Source organism: Balaenoptera physalus, assembly GCF_965194825.1.
Source record: "Balaenoptera physalus genome assembly, chromosome: 19".
NCBI classification, from domain to species: domain Eukaryota; kingdom Metazoa; phylum Chordata; class Mammalia; order Artiodactyla; family Balaenopteridae; genus Balaenoptera; species Balaenoptera physalus.
In genome coordinates, this window is record NC_138900.1 from 3,070,732 (window position 1) to 3,095,565 (window position 24,834).

The following is a 24,834-nucleotide window of genomic DNA, read 5'->3' on the forward strand; positions in this document are numbered from 1 at the left end:
CCTAATGTTTGCAGTAAGTACAATGTTGAAAATCAGTGCAGAGCAAGGACTAGAGGGCGCCAGGAAGACTATTTTATTTTTATTTATTTATTTATTGGCCGCACTGCGCAGTTTGTGGGATCTTAGTTCCGCCACCAGGGATGGAACCCATGGCCCCTGCAGTGGAAGCGCGGAGTCCTAACCACTGGACCGCCAGGGAATTCCCAGGAGGGTTGTTTTAGGTAACGTGAACGGGACAGGTGTCTCTGGGGAGATCTGTAAGAAATGAGGGAAGTAAGGGAAACATTATGGAAACCTAGGAGAAGGACATTCCAGGCAGTGAACTGCACGTGCAAAGGCCCTGAGTCCGAAAGAGCAAAGAAGGCAGTGTGGATGGAGCAGAGTGAAGCAGAGGGAGAAAGACAGGAATCCGTGAAGGGAGCTTCCAGGGTTCAGACGGTAGGGCGTGGGGTGCAGATGAGGACGGTGGGGAGGAAGAGGTGAGAGCCACGGGACGGTGTTCAGCGCAGGAGCGAAGTGATGTGATTTCTAGGTGCCGTAGACTGCACGCGAGGGAGGCGGGGGGCCGAAGCAGGGAAGCCAATGAGGAGGTGGAGGCGGTGGGAATGGCATCCAGGAGGGCAGCCCTGAGCCAATCAGCGCCAGGTCCCGCCCCCTGCCCGAGGCCGGCCCCGCCCAGGCCCCCCATCTCTCACCTGGACCCGGGCACCGCCTCCTTCCTGCTCCCCGCCTCGGTCTCCCCTGCATCCGGCCGGGCCTCCTCGCGGGTCCCACAGGAATTTCTCTAAAACACTAATCGGATCATGTGACTCTCCAGCTTAAAACCTTTTCAATGGCTTCTCAGTACACTCGGAATGCGTCCAGCATTCAGCCTGGACTAGGAGGCCGGACATAGTTGCTCGTGCAGCTCCGGCCTCTCTCCACCACACTGGCCGCCTTTGATGCCCCAATCCAAGGCCCCAAATCTCCCCCAGGACATGATCCCCACCTCCGCCCACGCCGACACACACATACAACACGCTGATCTCTCTGAAATTTCTTTCCCCTCACCCTCATTCCTGAATTCGTTTCTTTCTTTTATTTAGGAAAATATATATATTAAGGCTTCAAAATATAGATAATAAAATAATAACACACTCACACACCCTAGGTATATACTCAAAAGAACTGAAAACAGCCATTAAAACAAAAACTTATACGTAACAAATGTTCATAACAGTACTGCTCACGATAGCCAAAAGGTAGATACAACCCAAGGTCCATGAACAAACGAATGGATAAACAAAATACAGTATACCCATACAATGGAATATTATTCAGCCATAAAAAGGAATGAAGTGCTGCCACACGCTACAATGTGGATGAACCTTGAAAACATTATGCTAAGTGAAAGAAGCCAGTCATAAAAGACCACATACTAGATGACTTAATTGATATGAAATAGCCACAGAAGACAAACCCAAAGAGACAGAAAGACGATTATTGGTTGCCAGGAGATGGGGGGAAAAGGCAATGGGGAATGACAGATTAATGGATCCGGGTTTCTGTTTGGGGTGATGAAAAAGTTCTGGAACTAGATAGTGAAACTAGTGAATTTTTGTTTGTTTTTGTTTGCTTTTGGCCGCCCTGCATGGCAGGAGGGATCTTAGTTCCCCTATCAGGGATCCAACCCATGCCCCCTGCAGTGGAAACGAAGAGTCCTAACCACTGCACAGCCAGGGAATTCCCCTCGAGAATGTACTTAATGACACTGAGTTGTACACTTCAAAGTGGTTAAACTGGTAAATTTTATGTTACATGTATTTCAACAAATAAAAAGTATACACACACACACCCATATATTGACTACCAGTTTTATTAAAACATAAGAGATACACCTGACTCCATAGACCTCCCCCCCTCCAAAATCTGATTGCCTCTCCCTTCTCAAAGGTAACCCCTAACCCAAATTTGGTGCTTGTTATTTCCATGGATGTGTTTAGACTTTTGCTCTATATGTATATGTCCTTAAAAATGTAGTATTATTGACCAGACGTTTTTAAAAATCATGCTCCTCACCATCATTTCTCCCATCTCTTTGTGAAATGCAAAGACTTAGACTCACTACTTTGAAACCTCTCAGTACCTCACTTTACTGCTCTGTGAAATGGGAGAATGTTACCCACTTCTTAACATAAGGAGGAACAAATGGGTTTGTATTTGTAAAGCACTTACAAGAGTCAGCTATCATTTATTTTCATTTTATTTATTTTTATTATCCCCCATCATTTGTTTCTTTTTCCTTTACTTTGTTAAGTATGAAACACATTCACGTGGTTTCAAATTCCGAAAGTACAAAAGGACAGGGTGTAGTAAGTTTCAGTCCTGGGAGTTAGAATGTTGCCAGTTTCTTCTCTCTCCTTCCAGTTCTCCCAGACACAACCCGCTGATAAGTGCAGATAGAACAGGCTGCAGGCTGTGCTCAACCTTCCATGTTTTCTCCGTTATCACTTGGAGCCTTTCCATGTTTTTACACAGTGAACTTCTTCATTCTTTTTTTTATGGACACATAGCGTTCCGCTGGGTGGATCAATCACGATTTATCACTCAAATCCCTGACCGATGGGCATGTAGCTCATTTCCTGCCTTTCGAAGTCATGCACAATACTGCAACGATTAACCTGGTACAGACACCGTTTGTGGCATGTTTCTGAGTAGAACTATCAGAAGAATAGTGTCTGTGTTGGTATATGTCTCTCCCATTTCCATTTGCCTCCCCCTTCCCATTCCTAACCCTCGGCTTTCATCCTGCAGGTTTCAGCGGAAACATCGTTGCCTCCAGGAAGCCTTCAGGGATCACTCTCACTCAGTGTTGTCTCTGCTCCCTGTAATCCCACTGCATCCTGCTTCTGGCTTTAGAGCACACTCTCCAGGAGGGCCATTGGATCTGTGTCTGTCTGCCTCCTCCGCCAGACCCTGAGCTCCCTGTGGACAGGGTCCAGTGGCCTCTGTCTTTGCCACTGCAGCTCCAGCACCAAGGACAGAGCTAGAACATAGTAGGTGCTCAGTAAATATTGGTGGCTTAGGATCGAGTGAATACATGCTGCAAAATGAGTAACTGGTGTCTTAGGGTCAAGTGGATATACGCGGGGTTTATCACAGAGGAGACTGAGGCTCAGAGAAGGGAAAGTCGCTTGCTCAGGCAGCCACGTGAAGGCTGCAGTCAGGTTCCAGCCCAGATTGCCGGTACTTTCCCTGAAGCCTCTGTCACTGCCTCATTCATCTCCTTTCCCGGCCACCCCCCTCGCCCAACACAGTGCCTGGCACAGACAGGACCTGATAAATGTGTATTTGTTGAAGGAATGAATGAATATGTGTGTCTGTTGGGGAGGGGAGGAAGGGGGGCCGGACCCAGCCCCCTCCTCCCTCGGGGAGCCCAGAGGACGGGGCCCCAGCCCCCTCCCCTTACAGGACCCAGGAGTCCAAGCCGCCCCCCGCCTCTCCGCCCCCTGGGTCCCCTCGTCCACCATCTTCCGGCTTCCCAGCCAGTCTTTCCTCTCTCAGGCTCGGACGAAAAGCCGGGTTTCCGGGGGGAAGGCTTAGGCGGTGACACCGAGCCCAGCCTCCTCCACCCCCCACCACGCTCGGGGCCCTCCCTCCCCGCCACCACCGTCCGCGCTCGGCCGGCCGCGGGGAAGGAAGAAAGGAGCAAAGGAGGCGGAGGTAAGAACCGGGCGCCCAGTCATCAGGGCCGAGCCCCAGGCCCTGGGCACAGAAATCTGCAAGGCCTCGACCCGCGGCCCCAGTTCTGCAGATCATGCCTGCGGAGAACCAAAGGCTGGGCCCAGCGGGGAGATCGGCCCCCCCGCCTTGGAGACCTAGGGCTCCCGACCCTCAGCAGCCTTCCTCGGGGGTCGGGGGGTGTGGTCCAGGGCCCTGGCCCTCAGCCTCCTCCTCGCTGGAGATTTCGAGCAGCTGGGCCCCCAGCCCCGTCCTCTCCCTTGTCTTTGGAGCTCAGCCCCTTCCCCCAGCCCTCTCCACCACTGGGACCCAGGAATCCATACCCACCACATACAGAAGTCTAGAGGCTGGACCCCAGTCATCTCCCAACACCCCACCCCCACCCCCAACCTCAGCACCCGGGATCTCGCCCCCTCCCTCCCTAGCCCCCTCCCTGCCCAAGAGTCTGAGCCCTCCTACTCCCGGCCTCTCCCAGACTCTGGCGACTGGGCACCCACACTCCATTTCCGGGGCCTCCCGATTTTGAATCCCACCCCCTCCACTCCGGCACCAAGGGCTGTTTCCCAGCCCCTCCCCATACGTTCCAGCGGGGCCCCTGGAGGAAAAAGCAGTTCACTGACTTTGTCTGCCTCTGTCTCTTCTACTGTCTCTCTCTGTCTTGCTCTCCCTCCCTCCACCCTGCCATGGTTCCTCTGATCTCTGTGTTTGCACCATCTCTGCCTAAATCTCTTTGTTTTCTCTTCGTCTCTGTCTCTGCTGGGTGTCCCCATCTCTCTCTCCTGCTTTCTGCCTCTCACCATCCTTTCTGTTTCTCCTGGTCTCTGCCTCTCATCTCGGCCTTTTTCGTCTGTCTCTCCTTCCCTTGCCCGGCTAAATATCTGACCCTCTCTGCCTCTCCCTGTCTCTCTGTCTCCTTGTCTCTCTCTGCACACCCCCCCACCCCCGCCAATCTCCATCTCTTCCCTATCTCTTTACAGGCATGGATCCGCGGCCTCCTCCACCAGCCCAGGGCAGCCCACCTCACCGTGGCCGGGGCCGGGGTCGTGGCCGAGGCCGTGGTAGAGGCCGAGGCCGTGGCAGGGGGGGCGCTGGAGCTCCTCGGGCGCCCCTGCCCTGCCCCACATGTGGCCGCCTCTTCCGCTTCCCTTACTACCTCTCCCGGCACCGGCTGAGCCACTCGGGCCTGCGGCCCCACGCCTGCCCCCTGTGCCCCAAGGCCTTCCGCCGGCCTGCCCACCTCTCGCGCCACCTGCGTGGCCACGGGCCGCAGCCCCCGCTGCGCTGCGCCGCCTGCCCCCGCACCTTCCCTGAGCCTGCCCAGCTCAGGCGCCACCTGGCCCAGGAGCACGCGGGCGGCGGGGTCGAGCTGGCCATCGAGAGGGCAGCCAAGGAGGCGGCCGGGTCCGGCTGGAGCCCGCAGGACAAGGGCGCCGAGCAGCCCACCTCTGCAGCAGCGGGCGCCGCGGAGGAGGAGGAGGCGGCGGCGCGGCCCGAGACGTGGTCCGCGGGGGAGCCGGCCACGCTGGCGGCCGCCACGAGCGCGGAGCCCCGCGAGTCGGAGGAGGAGGAGGCCGAGGCCGGGGCGGCGGAGCTGAGGGCCGAGCTGGCGCTGGCGGCCGGACGGCAGGAGGAGAAGCAGGTCCTGCTCCAGGCCGACTGGACGCTGCTGTGCCTCCGCTGCCGGGAAGCTTTCGCCACCAAGGGCGAGCTCAAAGCGCACCCGTGCCTGCGCCCCGAGGGCGAACAGGAGGGCGAAGGGGGGCCCCCGCCCCGCCCCAAGCGCCACCAGTGCTCCATCTGCCTCAAGGCCTTCGCCAGGCCCTGGTCGCTGTCCCGCCACCGGCTGGTCCACTCCACCGACCGCCCCTTCGTGTGCACGGACTGCGGCCTGGCCTTCCGCCTCGCCTCCTACCTCCGCCAGCACCGTCGCGTCCACGGCGCGCTCAGCCTCCTGGCCCCACTGCCCGCGGCGGGCAAGAAGGACGACAAGGTGTCGGGCGGACGGACCTCAGGGAAGGGGCCCGAGGGGGGCGAAGGGGCAGAGTGCGGGGGCGCCTCGGAGGGTGGAGAAGGCGGGCAGAACGGAGGGGATGCCGCCCCGGCCCGGCCCCCCGCCGGGGAGCCCCGATTCTGGTGCCCCGAGTGCGGCAAAGGTTTCCGGCGCCGGGCGCACTTGCGGCAGCACGGGGTGACCCACTCTGGGGCGCGGCCCTTCCAGTGCGTGCGCTGCCAGCGGGAGTTCAAGCGGCTGGCCGACCTGGCCCGCCACGCGCAGGTCCACGCGGGCGGCCCGGCCCCGCACCCGTGCCCGCACTGCTCGCGGCGCTTCTCGCGCGCCTACAGCCTCCTGCGCCACCAACGCTGCCACCGCGCTGAGCTGGAGAGGGCGGCCGCCGCGCAGCAGGCGCTCCAGGCCCAGGCGCCGCCGTCGCCTCCGCCGCCCCCGCCGCCCCCCGCTGGCCAGGAGGAGGAAGGGCTCCCGCTGCCCATCGCACACATCAAGGAGGAGCCGCCCTCCCCGGGGACCCCACCCCAGCCGCCGCCGGCACCCCCCGTCTTCCTCAGCGCCTCCTGTTTTGACAGCCAAGACCACTCAGCCTTCGAGATGGAGGAAGAAGAGATTGACAGCAAGGCTCACCTGCGCGGATTGGGGGGCCTGGCCTCCTGACCCGCACACCCATCCTCAGCCCCTCCGTTTGACCCTCCGGTTTGCAATATGGAGGAGGGAAGTTGAAGGCGAGGAACCTCCTCTGTGTACCCACCCCTCCCCTTCTAGCCCTCGACACTAAGGAGGGAGGAGGCTGGGCCGCCCCTCCCTCCCCATCGCCCACCCCCAGACCACCCTGATGCTGGTTAGAAACTGCTCACCCCACTTCTGAAGGCAGGACGCTGATTCAGGAGGTGGAGGACACTGGCAAGAGGGATGGACACTGAGGGGGGGCCCCCGGCCTGGCTGTCCCCCGTTACACACACTGGACACCATCACCTCTTTGGAACTGCCAGACCCTGGGGGGGGTCCCCAGTGAGCAAAGGTCTGTCCCTGTCCCTTTGTCTGTCTGTGAATAAATGTGAGTCCGTGGAACTCGAGAGAGTGGGGCTGTCTGTGGGAGTGAGGGCTGCCTGAGGGCGTCTGGGTGAGCAGGGATGTATCCACCAGGCTCGGAGCTTGGGTTCAGAGCGGGAAGGATGCAGATAAGCACATCAGGGACCATGGCGCTCTCAGCCAAGCAGGAAACTCACAAGAAACAGGAGTGGAGGAAGGCAAGCTGCCATCTGCCCTGGGCATCTTCAGGGATCCCTACGTGGAATCCCTGCTTGCGTTCATTCATCATTTACCAGGCGCAGTGCTAGGCCCCGAAGAAAGCCGCACCATGAGGAGCTGGAATTGTAGCTCTACACAGCTTAATACGGTTTAGCCACTAGCCCCTGGCGGCTGTTTCCACTTGAGAATAATGTCAATACATTTACAATAAAATAATTAAAATGGAATAAGATTAAAAGTTCAGTTCCTTGGTCACACTGTTTCAAGTGCCCAGTATCCCCCTGTGGCTGGTGGCTATGCTGTTGGACAGCACAGATCTGGAACATTCCACATCGCAAAAAGTTTCACTGGACCTTGCTGCCCTACATAATAAACCAATCTGCAACATAACATCAGGTATTGGTAAGGGCTCCCGAGAAAACTACAGGGCACTGTGAAGAGGGAGCCCGTGGGGAGGGCAGGGCCTCTGGGGAGATGACATCTGACCTTTTGACCTGACAAAGAACCAGGCGGAGGGGCGGGAAGAGCAGGGACAAAGGCCGTGTGTGAGGTGGTTGGGCGCAACATGTTTGAGAAACCGCAAGGAATTGGTGGTGGGTTGGGGAGCGTCATTTTCTACATATCCTCCAGGTGTGTGTGTGTGTGTGTGTGTGTGTTTAACCCATTTATTTAGGTCCTAGTAGTGGTGGCGGTGGGGGGGGGGAGGATGTCTCCAAGCCAATCCTCCTCAAACGCCTTCTCTTTCCTCCCGTTGACGTCCTGCCTTCCCCACCTCTCCCTTGCTCTATGCAGGTAATGACACTAACTACTTAGGTATCTTGACACCTGTAAGGCCAGGCCGGAGAGGGGTGACATCATGCTTGTTTTCCAGGGCAACAAACCGAGTCTTCGAGGCTCAGGAGGGAAGTTTGCTTCCCTGGTGTGATGAAACACAGGCAGAGGGAGGGCGGGAGGGAAGCTGGAAAGAGGGCCGCTGAGAGTCAGGGAGGGGAGATAATGACCACCCAGAGCTTTGCAGAATTCCCTCTGTCCAAGAGGTAACGAGACACATCTTAGCCGAGCCCTTGGAACGGTGCCTGGCACGTAGGAAGCACTCAACACGTGCTAGCCTGTTTGATCAGCCCTGTGTTCACTATCACCCAGTGCTGGATGCTGGGGGCAAAGACCAGCTGAGCACCTGCCCTCATGGAGTTTACAGACCAGTGGGGAAGACGGATGAGAACCAAATATTGGCACAAATAAATGAGGGTTTCCAAATGAGCCAAGTTCTCCAATGCACTAGGTCCTACAAGAATCTGTAACTTAACCTTGGGTGTTGGGGAGAAGGGGGGCTGGGCTATGCTTTCCTCACAGGCCAGCCACCTCCCCCCGCCCACCCAGGAACCTTCAGTGGCTCCCTATTACCACATCCCAATGTGGGCCAGAAAACTTTTCAGCACAATCTCATGGACAAAACTCATTGAGGGAGGTGTTTATACAGCCCCGTTTATAGAAGGGGCAAACTGAGGATTAAAGCTAAGAAGGCACTTGTCCTACTTCTGTGATCACTAATATGAATTGAGTCCTTTATATTAAAGGGTTACTTTGGGGAATTCCCTGGCAGTCCAGTGGTTAGGACTCCGCACTCTCACTGCCGAGGTCCCAGGTTTGATCTCTGATCTCTGGTCCGGGAACTAAGATCCCACAAGCCAGGCAGCGCAGCCAAAAAAAAAAAGGTTACTTTGTGGAAAGAGCTGAAGACAATGGTTGGCACCTGGGAGGAGGTCTTTGCTGTTGTTGCTTTGTTATTATTATTCTCCCAGGTTGCTATAAATATGATCTCAGGGAGTCCTAGTTCTTGATGGGAAACATCCTCACCATTTTCCAGAGGTGGAAACAGCACTCAGAGCGGAAGTCTCTTGTCCAAAATCCCATACCTAGGAACTGGTGGACACTGGATTTGAACCTAGGCTGGACCAGCTCCATGCCCTGAACCCTACATCAGGCCCATATGACCTTCACAATCAGCTCCCAGCCACACAACCCACCTTTCCAGCTCCCCCCGCACACACACACACACATCCTGGTCTCCAAGCCCCAAGGCACCCCCCGCCACTACAGGTTTGCCCACCACCTTCCCCCACCCCATACACTTCCTCAACCTTGACATGCCACATCCGAAGAGAAACATTCCTAGAAAAAAATACAGAACTTATGGCAAGAAAAGGGCCTTAGAGATGGAGCCCAGTTCTCCCATTTTGCAGATAAGAAAACTGAGGCCCACGTACGTGGGACAGACACAGGAAATGGTAAAATAACCAAGTAATTCGTATTATTATGAAGCAATAGTAGTGGTGTTCTTGAATCTAACTCTATTGCTTGTCTTTCCCTGTGGTGAGCATCTTACATGGACGATCTCAACACACCTGTTAATAATAATACAAAACACATTTCTTGCGTATTTACCCTACATCTCTTTCGAGGGGATTTACGTGGATTAGCTCACTTAATCTTCACAACGTTATCATTAGATAGATACTATTATGGGCTCTGTTTTTTTCTTCTTAAGCAGCTTTGTTGAGGTATCATTTACATTCCACAGAATTCACTCATTTTTAGTGTACCATTCAATAATTTTTAGTAAATTCACAGGATTGTGCAACTATCACCACAATCCAATTTTAGAACATTTCCATCACCCCAGTAAGATCTCTTGTGCTCATTAATCGTCACGTCCCGTTTCCACCTGCAGTTCCAGGCAGCCACTAAAGTACTTTCTGTCTCTACAGATTTGCCTTTCTGGACATTTCATAGACATGGATCATACAATATGTGGCCTTTTGTATCTGGCCTCTTTCACTTAATGTCTTCAAGGTCCATCCACGTTGTAAACTGTAACAGCACGTCATTACTTTTACAGCTGAATAATATTCCATTATATGGACAGACCACATTTTTTTTTATCAGTTCATCGTTGATGGGGTTTTGGGCTGTATCTACTCTTTGGCTGTTATAAATAGTGCTGCTATGAACACGTGTGTACAAGTCTTCCTGTAGAAGTATGCTTCTGTTTCTCTTGGGCAGATTCCCAGGAGCGGAATTGCTAGAGTGTGTGGGAAGTTTACGATGAACTTTTTTTTTTTTTTAAACCAATTCTCTTTGTTTCCTTTGGATTTTTTTTTTTTTTGGAGTTAAGGATGGAAGAAATTTTTTTTTAATTTATTTTATTTATTGCTGTGTTGGGTCTTCGTTTCTATGTGAGGGCTTTCTCTAATTGCGGCAAGTGGGGGCCACTCTTCATCGCGGTGCACAGGCCTCTCACTATCGTGGCCTCTCTTGTTGCGGAGCACAGGCTCCAGACACGCAGGCTCAGTAATTGTGGCTCACGGGCCTAGTTGCTCGGCGGCATGTGGGATCTTCCCAGACCAGGGCTCGAACCCGTGTCCCCTGCATTGGCAGGCAGATTCTCAACCACTGTGCCACGAGGGAAGCCCCCACGATGAACTTTTTAAGAAACTGCTAGACTATTTTCCACTTACCATCCTACCAGCAATGCATGAGGGCTTCCCAAGGGGGCTCCATTTTCCTGAGAAGGAAACTCAAGTACAGAGATGTGAAATGACTTGCCCAAGGTCACACAGCTAGTAAGTAGCAGATCTGGATATGACCTTGGGCATTGTGGTCCCAAAGCCTGTGCTCTTCTTTTTTTTTTTATTTTTTATTTTCCAGTTCTTTTTTTATTGAGGTAAAACATAACATAAAATTTACCTTTTTTAACCATTTATGTGTACAGTTCAGTGGCATTAAGGACACTCCTATTGTCCTGTAACCATTACCATCCTCCATCTCCAGAACATTTTCACCGTCCCCAACTGAAACTCTGTCCCCATTAAACAATAGTAACTCTCTGTTCCCCCTCCATCCGGCCCCCGGCAACCACCCTTCTACTTTCTGTCCCTATGAATATGACTACTCCAGGTATGCAAAGAAAAACTCTTCCGTTTTCCTTCTCTACTCTCCTACAACACTACTCATGGAATACTTCACCTCTGACACTTCCGGTCACCAAATGTGTGTGTGACATTTGGTCACACATCAAGCAATTCTGCAGCAAAGCTGGGTGTCTACAGTTCGGTTCAGTTCTGACACTGTCTACCTGCGGATGATGTCAGATCCCACAGATGAAGGGGTCAGTCCCGCAAGACGGCATCTTCCCTCCCCAATCTCAGACACCAATCAAAGTCTGGGTTGCTACCCATGCCAAAGCCTGTGCTCTTAACCCCTTATACAAGGATTCACCCTAACCTTGTTCACTCATCACTCATTCATTCATTCATTCAGCAACATGTGCTTACAGGTAGGAGAAACATCAGTGGACAAGCAAACAAGGTTACATTCTGGTAAGAGATGCAGACAAACAAATATACTTAGGACATCAATTCAGCAAATACTTACCGAACTCCCACTCCGGGCTGGGCACCGTCCTAGGTGTTGATCACCCACCGGCTAATGAAACAGACACAAATCCCTCCCCACGTGGGGCATCCATCCTGGTGGGAGGAGACAGACGTGAAAACGCAGTGAGCGAGTAAGTGATGAAGCATCTTAGGAGCGGATGATGTTATGGAACAGGGCGATGCAGGACAAGGAGGGGGTGGGGTGGGAACTGCAGGCCTGTCCAAACAGGAGCCGAAGGGGGCAGCCTCGCAGGTAACTGGGGACATGTCCCAGGGGAGGTGCACAGTGGATGCACAGGTCCTGAGGTGGGAACGTGACCAGCGTGTTCAGGGCGCAGAGAGACCAGCCTGAGTGGAGGGGGGGATGGGGGTCCAGATCCAGTAGCAACTCGAAAAGACTCTGGTTTCTTCTCCAAATGAAATGCAGACAGAGGGACTTCGCTGGTGGTCCAGTGGTTAAGACTTCGCCTTCCAATGCAGGGGGTGCAAGTTCAATCCCTGGTCGGGGAGCTAAGATCCCACATGTCACACGGCCAAATAAACCAAAATGTAAAACAGAAGCAATATTGTAACAGATTCAATAAAGACTTTAAAAAAAAATTGTCCACACCAAAAAAAATCTTAAAAAAAAAAAAAAAGGAAAAAAATGCAGACAGAGCCCCAAAGGGATTCATCAAGAGGCTGGCATAATTTGACTTCCCATTTCCCTTTTTTTTTAAAAAACTACTTATTTATTTATTTATTGGGTTGTGCCAGGTCTTCGTTGTGGCATGCAAACTCTTTTTTTAATTTTTTAAATTTTAAATTTTTATTTTTGTCTGTGTTGGGTCTCAGTTGCTGCGCGCGGGCTTTCTCTAGTTGTATGGAGTGGGGGCTACTCTTCGTTGCGGTGTGCGGGCTTCTCATTGCGGTGGCTTCTCTCGTTGCAGAGCACGGGCTCTAGGCGTGCGGGCTTCAGTAGTTGTGGCTCATGGGCTCTAGAGCGCAGGCTCAGTAGTTGTGGCGCACGGGCTTAGTTGCTCCGCGGTATGTGGGATCTTCCCGGACCAGGGATCTAACCCGTGTCCCCTGCATTGGCAGGCGGATTCTTAACCACTGTGCCACAAGGGAAGTCCTCCATCTTTTTAAAAATAAATAAATTTTACTATCTAGAGTCGTTTTAGGTTCACAGAAAAACTGAGTGGAAATACAGACGGTCCCCATCCATTTATCCTTTAAAAATTCATTTCAAAGCAATTTGCAAACATTAGACCACGTCACCCCTAAATACTTCAGCATGCATAACATAACAAGATATCAAATATTTATTGAACCTTCTTGTCCTTGATAAAATTTAAATTCCGTGAAATGCATGCATGTTACCTTACCATCTGATGAATTCTGAGAGATACAGAACACCTGAGTAGCACAAATTCCTCTCCTGATTTAACAGATTCCCTCTGGCTTCCGTTTGGAGGACAGATTGGTGGAGAGTGGGAGCAGAGGTCCTCTTATGCCTGCCTGGCTTTCTCCTTAAACAACCTTTTTCTTTTAGAATCGTTTTTAGATTTACAGAGAAGTTGCTACGATGGTCAGAGCCGTCCTGTGTGCCCCTGACCCAGGTTCCCCAAATGTTATCGTGTCCCTACCATCCCAAACCAAGAAACCAATACTGGCAGATGCAACCCTTTCCTCAGATTTTACTCGTCGTCCCTAATAGCTTTCTGTCCCAGGATCCCACCCAGGACACCACCGTGGCCTTACTTCCTGCCTCCTGAATCTCCGCTGGTCTGTCGTCACCTTTCAGGCTTGTCTTGGTCGTTCATGACCCTGGCCGTTTTGAGGCATCCCTGGAAGAAAGGCCACGCCCACGTGCCCAGCGCTCCCGGGCTGCGCGTTACCCACGTGACTATCACTGAAGACGTTAACCTGCCTCACCTGGCGGTTTCCACGCTGTGCAGTGGCGCCTTCCCTGTTCCAGACTCTACTCTTCGTAAGCAAGTCGCTGAGCAGCGGCCCACGCGGAGGGGAGGGGAAGAAAGCTGCACCTTCTGGAGGGGAAGTATCCAGATACACTTCTGGCGAATTCTGTCCCTTCTCCTTACCCTGTTTATTTATTTATTCAATCATTTGTTTGTTTTGTGTGTGTGTGTGTGTTTTTGTTTTGGCCACGCCACGCATCTTGCGGGACCTTAGTTCCCCAGCCAAGGATGGAACCTGTCTCCCGTGCAGTGGAAGCTTGGAGTCCTAACCACTGGACCGCCAGGGAATTCCCAATCATTTATTTACATCCGTATGGATTCACAGACGTTTCTTTTATACTGTGGGTGATAGTCAACTACAACATTATCTCATATAAATAGTCTATATTATAGTCCAATGTCACATTATGTATTTCATTGAAGCCCACCTGTGTTTGGATGCCAGGTGCCATCATAGTGAAACAAGCACAGGGAGCTCAATATCTTGTAATAACCGATAAGGGAGAAGAATCTGAAAAAGAATAGATATGTGTGTGTGTGTGTGTGTGTGTGTAACTGAAGCACTTTGTTGTACACCAGAAACTAACACAGCATTGTAAATCAACTATACGTCAGTAAAAAAATAAAATCAAAACTAAAAAGAGAGAGAGAGAGAGAAGCAGTGGTGAGCAACAAGTAGGAGCTTCTGGCCAGCGTGTGATGGGAGACGTGACTTCAGCCGGGTGACCAAGGAGGGCTTTTGTGCGGAGGAGTTGAAGACTTGGTCCAGAGGAGCTGGGGACCCGAGCACGCGAGGGGATCTGAGGCGCCAAGGGGGCGCCCACCTGCCCGCGGTCATCCAGCCAGGCAGAGCTACACCCACCTTTCCCAGGCACCAGCCCCACAGCAGTTTCTTCCCCCTGTTCCCGGCCCCCTGGGCGGGCGGTTTGGAATTCAGCCTCCGAGGCCAAGTCCCCACGCCTCCACAGCCCCTTATCTCGCCACGCCCGGCACTGTGCCTGGCACCGACCAGCGCTCCATAAATATTTGCTGCCACTTACCCGGCTGCGCTAGCCCCAGCTGCCCTCCTTTGCCCTCCTCCTGAATCAGCTCTTTCGTCTCGAGGAGGGAGCGGGGTGTTGGTGGACCCCGCTGTGGAATCAGGGACGTGACCCACCCAAGGTCACCGGGAGAGGGAGGGCCAGAGAGAGAGAGAGAGAGCGCGCGAGAGCTGGGCGGCCTCCAGACTTCTAATAATGGGATAAGTGTAGCTACTATTTATTATCTTGCCCCTTCGCTGGTGTCAGGCACTTCACACGCATTTTCTGGTTTCATCTCCTCAACAACTCTGCTGGTTGCTAGCACAGACCAGCTATCTCACCTCGTGGCCTGGGATGACCCCCTCACCCCTCCTCCAGGAGGTCCACCCTACATCCCATGTTTCTCTAGCGATCCCCTGCCATAGGCCCAGGTAAGATGGCCCCAAGATCCCTGCTCCCTGGGTGAATACACACCTCTTCCCAATTATTCAGTCAGACGCTGATTTAGGTGCTGCTGTGAAGGGACAGTGCAGCTGGGACTAAGGTTCCACATCTCAGATAGGAACTGGGTCTTCTGTGGGCCTGCCTCATCAGGTGACCCTCCAAAAGAGATGGGGCTCTTCCTGGAAAAAGAGACTCAAAGCATGAGGGGCGTTCAACAGGAGGGAGATTCTCCGTTGCTGGCTTTGAAGGTGGAGGGGATCCCACGACAAGGAATGCAGACAGCCTCTGAAAACAGAGCAGATTCTGCCCACAGCCAGCAAGGAGGCGGGAACCTCCTTGTCTACCCCAAGCAGAGAACCCAGTCAAGCCAGCCTAAGCTCCTGACTCACAACTGTGAGCTAATAGCAGGTGCTGTGTTTGCATTCAGTCTTCGCTGCTGCACGTGGGCTTTCTCTAGTTGCGGCGAGCGGGGGCTACTCTTCGTTGCAGTGCGCGGGCTTCTCATTGCAGTGGCTTCTCTTGTTGCAGAGCACGGGCTCTAGGCGCGTGGGCTTCAGTAGTTGCAGCATGCGGGCTCAGTAGTGGTGGCTCGCGGGCTTAGTTGCTCCACGACATGTGGGATCTTCCTGGACCAGGGCTCGAACCCGTGTCCCCTGCATTGGCAGGCAGATTCTTAACCACTGCACCACCAGGGAAGTCCTGCGGGTGCTGTTTTAAGCTGCTACATTTGTGCTAATTTGTTACCAGCACAGAAAACAAATGCAATCTCTCTGTTTTGTTTCCTTCAGGGCACTCACTGCCAAAGTGAGTTGGTTTCTTTGATTACTTAATTGCTTCAAGGCTATCCATCTGTATTTGGTTTGCTAGGGCTGCCATAACAAAGTACCACGAACCAGGTGGCTTACAACAACAGAAACGTACTGTCTCACAGCTCTGGAGGCGGGAAGTCCAAGATCATGTGCGGGCAGGGCCGTGCTCCCTCGGAGACCTGCACGGGGAACTGCCTTGCCTCCTTCTGGCTTCTGGTGGTTGACCAACAATCCTTGACTTCCTTGGCTTGTAGATGCGTCACGTTGATCGCCACCTTCCTCGTCACGTCGTGTTCTTCCATGCGTTGCTGTCTTCGCTTGGCCGTCTTACTGAAAGGGCACCAGCAGTAATGGATTCGGGCTCATCTTCTCCAGTACAACCGCCTCTGAACTAATTACACCTGCAATGACCCTGTTTCCAAATAAGGTCGTGTTCTGAGGTGTTGGGGGTTCGGGCTTCAGCCCATAAACCATCCCTACCTACATGTGCCATCTTCCAGGGTGCAAACTGTGGCTGGGTTTTCCCGCTGGGTTCCTAGAGCCTAGAGCACAGCCTAGCACACAGTAGGCGCTTGACTTTTTGTTGTTGTTGTTAAATCATCTGATGAATTCTTTCTCTGAGCCTCTTTGCATGTCTTTCGAGTGGGGATAGAGATACACAGCAAATAATTGTCCAACACACGAATGAGGGGAGGAGTATAACATGCCTCACCCGTACTTGACAGAGGGAGAAACTGAGGCTCAGAAAGATGAAGCGAGTTGCTCAAGGTCAGTGCCGCTGCCACGCTGGCAGCCTGGCCAGGAGGGACCTGGGACCCCTGACACATGTCCCGCACTCCTCCCACCTCTGACCGACAACCTGCTGACTCCTTCCAGTGGCTGAACCCAAGATGCAGCCAGATGCAGCCGAGGTAACGCGGTCAGCAGGGATGGCCCGGACCGAGAGGAGAGAGATGGACAAACGGAAGGCCACCAGCACCGGGTGTTCGCCCAGAAGGGGAGCCCTCACGCTTGGGAATGTCTTCCATCTCGCTCCCCGGAAGGACACACCAGTCTACACACACCCCCAGCACTGCCTAAGGGTCCCCATTTCCCCACTTCCTGATTTCTGCCTATCCACTTGGTGTCAAGTGGAACCTCCCCTCAGTGCCGTTCCGTGGTGGGGACTGTGGAAGGGTTCTGCCCTAGATGCAGGTAGGAAGGGAATATTGCACCCAGAAGATATAAAAGCAAGAATAAAACCCATTAAAGGTTTGGTCCGCTTTTCACTTTTACCGCACACAGGCGATTGCAAACAAGGTCAGTGGTAAAACAAGGTCAGTGCTTCCCTGCAAAATATCTTTTGTTGGTCTAAGTTCTGAGCATTTGCTGCAGATGTTACCACGGCGTTTTAAATACATATATTTAGGGCTTCCCTGGTGGCGCAGTGGTTGGGAATCCGCCTGCCAATGCAGGGGACGCCGGTTCGAGCCCTGGTCCGGGAAGATCCCACATGCTGCAGAGCAACGAAGCCCATGTGCCACAACTACTGAGCCTAAGCTCTAGACCCCGTGAGCCACAACTACTGAGGCCGCGAGCCACAACTACTGAAGCCGGCGCGCCTAGAGCCCATGCTCCGCAACAAGAGAAGCCACCGTGATGAGAAGCCCATGCACCGCAATGAAGAGTAGCCCCCTCTCAGCGCAACTAGAGAAAGCCCACACACAGCAACGAAAACCTAACGCAGCCAAAAATAAAAAAATAAATAAATACATATATTTAAATACACACATATACATATATAAACATTTCAAATGTAACAAATCCAGAAAAGGATGATAAATTATTTGTTATATATGGGAGAGTTTCTTACAAAACTTAACATCATCTTACCATATGATCCAGCAATCGTGCTCCTTGGTATCCACTCAAATAAGTCAAAAACTCACGTACACAAAAACCGGCACATGGATGTTTATAGCAGCTTTATGTATAACTGCCCAAAGTTGGAAGCAACCAAGGTGTCTGTCAGGAGATGAATGGATAAATAAACTGTGCTACATCCAGACAATGGAAGATTACTCAGTGATAAAAAGAAATGAAGGGACTTCCCTGGTGGCACAGTGGTTAAGAATCTGCCTGCCAATGCAGGGGACACGGGTTCGAGCCCTGGTCCGGGAAGATCCCACATGCCGCGGAGCAACTAAGCCCATGTGCCACAACTACTGAGCCTGCGCTCTAGAGCTCGTGAGTCACAACTACTGAGCCCGCGTGCCACAACTACTGAGCCCGCGTGCCACGAGCCCATGCTCCGCAACAAGAGAAGCCACTGCAATGAGAAGCCCGCACACCTCAATCAAGAGCAGCCCCCGCTCGCCACAACTACAGAAAGCCTGCGCGCAGCAACGAAGACCCAATGCAGCCAAAAATAAATAAATTAATTAATTTAAAAAAAAAGAAATGAGCTATCAAGTCATGAAAAGACATGGAGGAAGCTTGAATGCATACGACTAAGTGAAAGAAGCCAATCTAAAAAGGCTACGTGCTGTATGATTCCAACTATACGATACTCTGGAAAACAGAAAACTATGGAGACTGTAAAAAGATCAGGGGTTGCCAGGAGATGGCAGGGGAGGTATGAAGAGTTGGAGCACAGAGGATTTTTAGGGCAGCAAAAAATACTCTGTATGATACTGTAGTGGTGGATATATGTCATGATGCATTTGTCCAAACCCATAGAACGTAGACCACCAGGAGTGAGCCCTAATGTCAACTATGGGCTTTGGGTGATAATGAGGTGTCAATATAGGTTCATCGATTGTAACAAAGGTACCACTGGTGAGGATGTTGGTAACAAGGAGGCTATGATGGGTGGGGTCAGGGGGTGTATCTCTGTACCTTCCACTCAATTTTTTTTTTAAGATTTATTTTTTTTTATTTATTTATTTTATTTATTTTTGGCTGCATCGGGTCTTAGTGGCAGCACGCGGGAACTTCGTTGAGGCGCATGGGGTCTTCATGGCAACGCGCCAGCTTCTCTCTAGTTGTGGCGTGCGGGTTTTCTCTTCTCTAGTTGTGGCACGCAGGCTCCAGGGCATGTGGGCTCTGTAGCTGTGGTGCATGGGTTCCAGAAAAGGTGGGCTCTGTAGTTTGCAGCACACGGGCTCTCTAGTTGAGGCGCCCAAGCCACTGGACCACCAGGGAAGTCCCCTTCCACTCAATTTTGTTGTCAGCCTAAAAGCTCTGAAAAATAAGTTTATTAATTAAAAAAAGAAAGAAAAAACACAAATCCAGAAGGATGCTGATGGTTCTTCCATGATAATGACTGAAAATCATTCTGTTACGTACAGGAGGGGAGGGTGTTAAAATGATCTGGGTGTCCAATACGTCAGGTCGCTGGGGCCTCTGATTAGAATGTGTGCTCTGCCGGGACGGGGATTTTTTTATAGCTTTATTGAGATATAATTCCCATACTCCACAACATGCCCATTTAAAATGTACAACTTGGGGGCTTTTGGTGCCGTCACAGAGTTGTGTGACCATCAGCACGATCACTTTGAGAACATTTCCATCACCCCGAAAAGAAGCACCGCACCCCTTAGGCATCTCACCACTGCCCCGCCAGTGACCCATCCCCTGGGCGACCACTCATCCCCTCCCCGTCTCTGAGATTTGTCTCTGAGGGTGGCAGTTGTTCCCTTGGCTCTCTGATGTGTGCCCAGAACCTGCAACCCTGTTGGATACACCCTAGCGGGCAGGTGCTCCATAGTTAAATGTAACTAATCCGGTTTTTCTTTTCTTTTCTTTTCTTTTCCTTTTTCTTTTTTCTTTAGCCACCCTGCCTGGCTTGTGGGATCTTAGTTCCCCGACCAGGATCAAACCCCGGGCCCATGGCAGCTGAAAGCACGCGTCTTAACCACTGGGCCGCCAGGGAAGCCCCGTAACTCATCTGTTTCTGTCTGGGTCTCAGTCACGACCGGCTTCTGCTCAGAAGCCTCTTTCTCCTCCACCCGTTGCCCCATCAGGACCTTTGGGAGTTACCTCCGTTAGAGCAGGTAACACCCTGCTTCACACTTCCCTGCATCCCTGTCCTCGACACCCTCCACACTCCCCCCAGATTCCTCCCGCGAGGACAGAACCTATCTGCTCCTGTCACCTCAGGCCCCAGGAAACGCGTGTTGCATTCGAATGGAAACAAGAACAGTCAGCACCCTCGACACACACACGTGTCCCCAGCTCCTGGCCCGCAGACACACAGCCCAGCAGACAGGCCCAGAGTGTGAAGCGCGGAGCCCAACTGTCCCCGTGGGAGCCCCGACTCCGCCGTTGACCCCCAGCGGGACACTGGGCAGGAGATTGAATCTCGGCGAGCCTCCCTTTCCTCAACTATAAAACGGAGCTAATAATAGGACCTACCTCTCCCCGCTGCAGCGAGGATTAGCACAGGGGCCGGTAATACGCAGAGTTCAGTAAGTACTAGCTATAATTATCGCTAAGCACGCGGGATTTATGAAGTCATGACACACGGCCTTCACTCGGCCATCCGTCAACCTCCTCACCTCATGCACATTTCCCGAGGAGAGGGAGACAAAATCCAGGGTGTCTCCAGGAACCGTGAGTCCCTCCTTGTGACTGGGGTGTTCGGTGAGATGGGGAGGAGCGGCAGATAAGGTGGGGCCGGTGCCAGCTGCGGGAGAGCTCAGAGGCCAGGCTGGGCAGCTTGGATTCCTTCCCAAAGGCGACGAACGAGGAGCCAGGGGATGCAACTGAGAGCTGAGGGACAAAGGATATCTCTGAGTGTTAGGAAGATGCCTTTGGGGGGGTGATGGGGGCTCACTCTAGGGGGAGAGACTGGAGTCGGGCAGGAAGCGGGGGTGAGGGTCCACATGGGGGAGGATGCAGCCAGGCCCCTGGCCTGCAGCCCAGTGGACATGGAGAATGCCCTGATTCTGAGCCCACTGTCTCTCGATTTCTAGAGAGATCTGGCAGGGACTGTACACCTGGATGTCGTCTGCTAAATCCTATGTTTCCACTTTTACAAAAGTGAAAGAGAAACAAGGTGAAAGTAATTTTGATAAAATGTTTTAGTTCACTCAATACAGTATATTCTTTTTATTGGCATCACTCAATATAGTTTATTCTCCTTATTCACGGTAGTGATGGTCTATAACGGCATAGTGAACACTGAATAATTGATCCTGAGCCACTGCCCCGGGGGGAAATACGGGGTTAGTTGCCTACCAGACTTTGGTCACAATTTTGTTGTTGTTGTTGTTAATTGATTTATACATAACCTTGTTTTATGTGTATTTCTGCTTAAAGGCACCTTATCTAATGCATATTGTTGACTCACTGACATTAAACTCACAGCCAACAGTGTTGTAACTCATGCCCAAAGGAAGCTTATCTAAAATGCATTTTCTCCATAAGCCCCATCCCAGCCCTTTTACGCTTAGGACACTAGACAGCACTTGGGCTTTATGTTTGGGGAGGCGTTTGAAAATGTAAAATCACCAAGAAATAGCGCAATACTGCAAAAAGGACACTCGTTTACAGGATGCAAGTTTGTTCAACCTTAGCTGGGAACATGTGTCAGAGACTCCCGTTGTTGGCTGCTCTGTGCATGCCCGCGAAAGCGCTGTGCTCTAGATTCAGGGGTCACAGGAGCATTTTTAGTGGGTAGGCAAATTTGCAAATATGGAATCCGCCGATGATGAGCTCGACTGTATATCCAAAACATTATCATGTCATCATGTAATTAATACAAATATCATCAACGGGTAGTTTACGTTCTCTCTTCCGTGCTACGTCTTTGAAATCCGGGGTCTATTTTGTACTCACAGCACATCTCAGTTTGGACAAGCCATGTTTCAAGTGTCAAAGAGCCCTACACCGCTAGTGGCTTTCATATCAGACAGTGCAAGTCTCTATAGCTTTCTTCAGACTCTCCAAGAGACCTGTGGACGCAAAAATAAAAATAAAAAGGCGTGAAAGAATGCTCAACATCATTAATCATTAGAGAAATGCAAATCAAAACTACAATGAGATATCATCTCACACCGGTCAGAATGGCCATCATCAAAAAATCTAGAAACAATAAATGCTGGAGAGGGTGTGGAGAAAAGGGAACACTCTTGCACTGTTGGTGGGAATGTAAATTGATACAGCCACTATGGAGAACAGTATGGAGGTTCCTTAAAAAACTGAAAATAGAACTACCATACGACCCAGCAATCCCACTACTGGGCATATACCCTGAGAAAACCATAATTCAAAAAGAGTCATGTACCAAAATGTTCATTGCAGCTCTCTTTACAATAGCCAGGACATGGAAGCAACCTAAGTGTCCATCATCGGATGAATGGATAAAGAAGATGTGGCACATATATACAATGGAATATTACTCAGCCATAAAAAGAAACGAAATTGAGTTATTTGTAGTGAGGTGGATGGACCTAGAGTCTGTCATACAGAGTGAAGTAAGTCAGAAAGAGAAAAACAAATACAGTATGCTAACACATATATATGGAATCTAAGGAAAAAAAAAAAAAAAGGTCATGAAGAACCTAGTGGCAAGACGGGAATAAAGACACAGACCTACTAGAGAAGGGACTTGAGGATATGGGGAGGGGGAAGGGTAAGATGTGACAGGGTGAGAGAGTGGCATGGACATATATACACTACCGAACGTAAAATAGATAGCTAGTGGGAAGCAACCGCATAGCACAGGGAGATCAGCTCGGTGCTTTGTGACCACCTAGAGGGGTGGGATAGGGAGGGTGGGAGGGAGACGCAAGAGGGAGGAGATATGGGGATATATGTATATGTATAACTGATTCACTTTGTTATAAAGCAGAAACTAACACACCATTGTAAAGCAATTATACTCCAATAAAGATGTTAAAAAAATAAATAAAAAGGCGATGTCAGATACAGCCACCTTGGAGAGCTATGTGGCAATATCTAAGAATTTAGCTGCGCATTTTTCTTTCGACCCAGGAATTCCACTTTGAGGCCAGTGCCCCATGAAGTGTACCACTCAGCACAAGGCAACACGTATCAGAATATTCTTTGCAGCCCTGCTTGCAAGAGCACTATAGTGGAGAAAAATAAAATGTCCATGCTCGGAAGAATGCATCCATAAACTACAATATGTCCATACACTAGACTACTCAACATCTTTGCAAAAGAAAGAGCCTGAGCTCCGTGTAACAACACGGATGAAACTCACAAACACAAAAGCAAGCGGAAGGTCAGAGACGTGATGCTATTTATACAACATTGAAAAACAGGCGAGGCGATACTCTATGGCAGTTACGGATTCATACATGTGTAGCGAAAGTATTTTTTTGTAAACATGAAAAACGATAAACACCTCCTTAAGGATGGTGGTTACTTCTGGGAGGGAAGGGAAGGATTTGGAGAAGGGTAAGTACACAGAGGGTTGCAGTTATATTTGAAAAGTTATATTTCTTCAGCTGGACAGTTGTGGACATGGAGGTGCTTATTATGGTTATCTGGGATATTTTTGTGTGTGTGTGCCTGAAATATTCTTTTGCACGAGGAACCATAGCAAGGGTTTGTACTGCTGTGTTGACCTGGTCAGACAGGCAGACAGTGAGGGGTCATATGTGGCCTGCGTGTGCCTTGAAAAATACTAGAGCCACTCTGACAGGTAGATGGTGAGGATTGCGTGAGATTCCTGCACGGGTGAATAAAGCCCCCAGCACAGTATCTGGCCTGTTGTAACTGCCATCAGAGTATTTGTTGAGAGCAATCATATCACTAAACAATCGCTCTGTTCTAGGTGCTATGTCTAGTGTTTTCATCCATTATTTTGTTTAACAGTATTTATTCAGTGTCTGTAGGAACAAAGCCCCCCGCCCGGGTGCAATAGAGAGAAAACAGCATGATTCTCGTGAACATAGGCGGGAGGGCATCCCAGTCTTCACGACGCACCCCGATAACTGCTAATGGCCAAGATTTGCCCTACTAGTTTGTAATCTTATTCTTTCTGGACAAGACACATCTATTTAATGTTACAGGTTTTTTTTTTTTCTTTTTCTTTTTATCTCTTTTTTTGGCCCAAGGATATGGGGGTGGGCAGGTGAGTAATCAACTGTGCAACATTTTTTCTTTCTTTTGGGGGGGGAGCGCGGCATGCCCTGTGGCCTGTGGGATCCTAGGTCCCCGACCAGGGATTGAACCCGGGCCCTCGGCAGTGAAAGCGCTGAGTCCTAACCACTGGACCACCAGGGAATTCCCCAACTGCACAACATTTGAAATGCAGTTAATACTTGATGTGATCTTTCAGTAAATATTTTATTTGGAAAAATGTATAAAGTATATAAATAATATATAAGATATATACCAGACATCATATATATGATAGTCCATAGTATATATAATTATATATATATATAATATATATATAATATATATATATATAATGTATATTGCATTTGTGATTGTATCAGGTACAATCATCATGTATTGTCAGTCTATAATATGTTACAAACTTTAAATGTTTGTTTGACAATAATGCTCTGGGTACAACCGGCAATTGCTCCCATTTCATGAGGAGGAAACTGAGGCATGGAGGCAGCTGGACGCTTGGCCGGGGGGACAGAGGCAGGAGACGGTCACAGGAGGAGTCCCTGGGAGCTGGAGAGCAGCAGACACGGGGGCGTGGCGAGGCAGGAGGCCCAGAGCCCAGCTTTAACAGGGGTGTGTGCACCCCGGAGCCTGGGCTGGGCCTCCCCCCCGCACCATCACACCTGCCTCTCGCGGTCACTCTGGGTGACCCCACGTGGCAGTGTGGCTAAATGGGGAGGTGCAAAGCTCCCCGGATCATCAGTGAACCTGCGGGGGGGCTGGGGAGGGCCGGAGGCCTGCAGCGGCCCCTCTCACCCTCCCGCTGGGGGACCCAGGTGGCCAGCTTTGCAGCCTGACCTTTCGGCTCCAGCCCAGCAGCTGCCCTGCAGGCCCTGCAGCCCCCCGGGGAGGGACTCAGCTCCAGGCTGAGTGGGGTGGGGGCGTGGTAGAGGGCAGCCTGGGGTCCCCGGACCCTCGCGAATCCTGGCTCTGCCTGTCTCTGGCTGCTGACCAATGCCTCTGTTTCTCCAGGGCTCAGTTTCCCCATCAGTAAATTGGAAGCCATCATCCTACTCATCCAAGCCTTGTCGGGAGGACTCCACAAAGTCT

General features: G+C 51.3%; 1 protein-coding gene and 1 long non-coding RNA gene across 2 annotated transcripts; one reads left to right on the top strand and one right to left on the bottom strand.

Annotated features, from left to right (window-relative positions):
- The first annotated feature begins 3,564 nt into the window (after positions 1 to 3,564).
- Positions 3,565 to 6,802, top strand: ZNF579 (zinc finger protein 579). Its single transcript, XM_082436553.1, has 2 exons — positions 3,565 to 3,702; positions 4,698 to 6,802. The coding sequence occupies exon 2, from the start codon at positions 4,700 to 4,702 to the stop codon at positions 6,386 to 6,388; it is 1,689 nt and encodes a 562-aa protein (XP_082292679.1). The 5' UTR covers positions 3,565 to 3,702; positions 4,698 to 4,699; the 3' UTR covers positions 6,389 to 6,802.
- A 1,160-nt stretch (positions 6,803 to 7,962) lies between these two features.
- On the bottom strand, positions 7,963 to 24,204 carry LOC309648338. The gene is made up of 5 exons (XR_014256606.1): positions 20,190 to 24,204; positions 17,524 to 17,655; positions 11,417 to 11,511; positions 10,501 to 11,117; positions 7,963 to 10,408 (listed from the first exon to the last, which is right to left on the bottom strand). It is a non-coding gene; the product is annotated as an uncharacterized lncRNA (long non-coding RNA).
- Positions 24,205 to 24,834: the final 630 nt, after the last annotated feature.

Excerpts from the sequence above, each read along its gene's own strand:
- ZNF579 (XM_082436553.1), top strand. The coding sequence starts at position 4,700 with ATGGATCCGCGGCCTCCTCCACCAGCCCAGGGCAGCCCACCTCACCGT.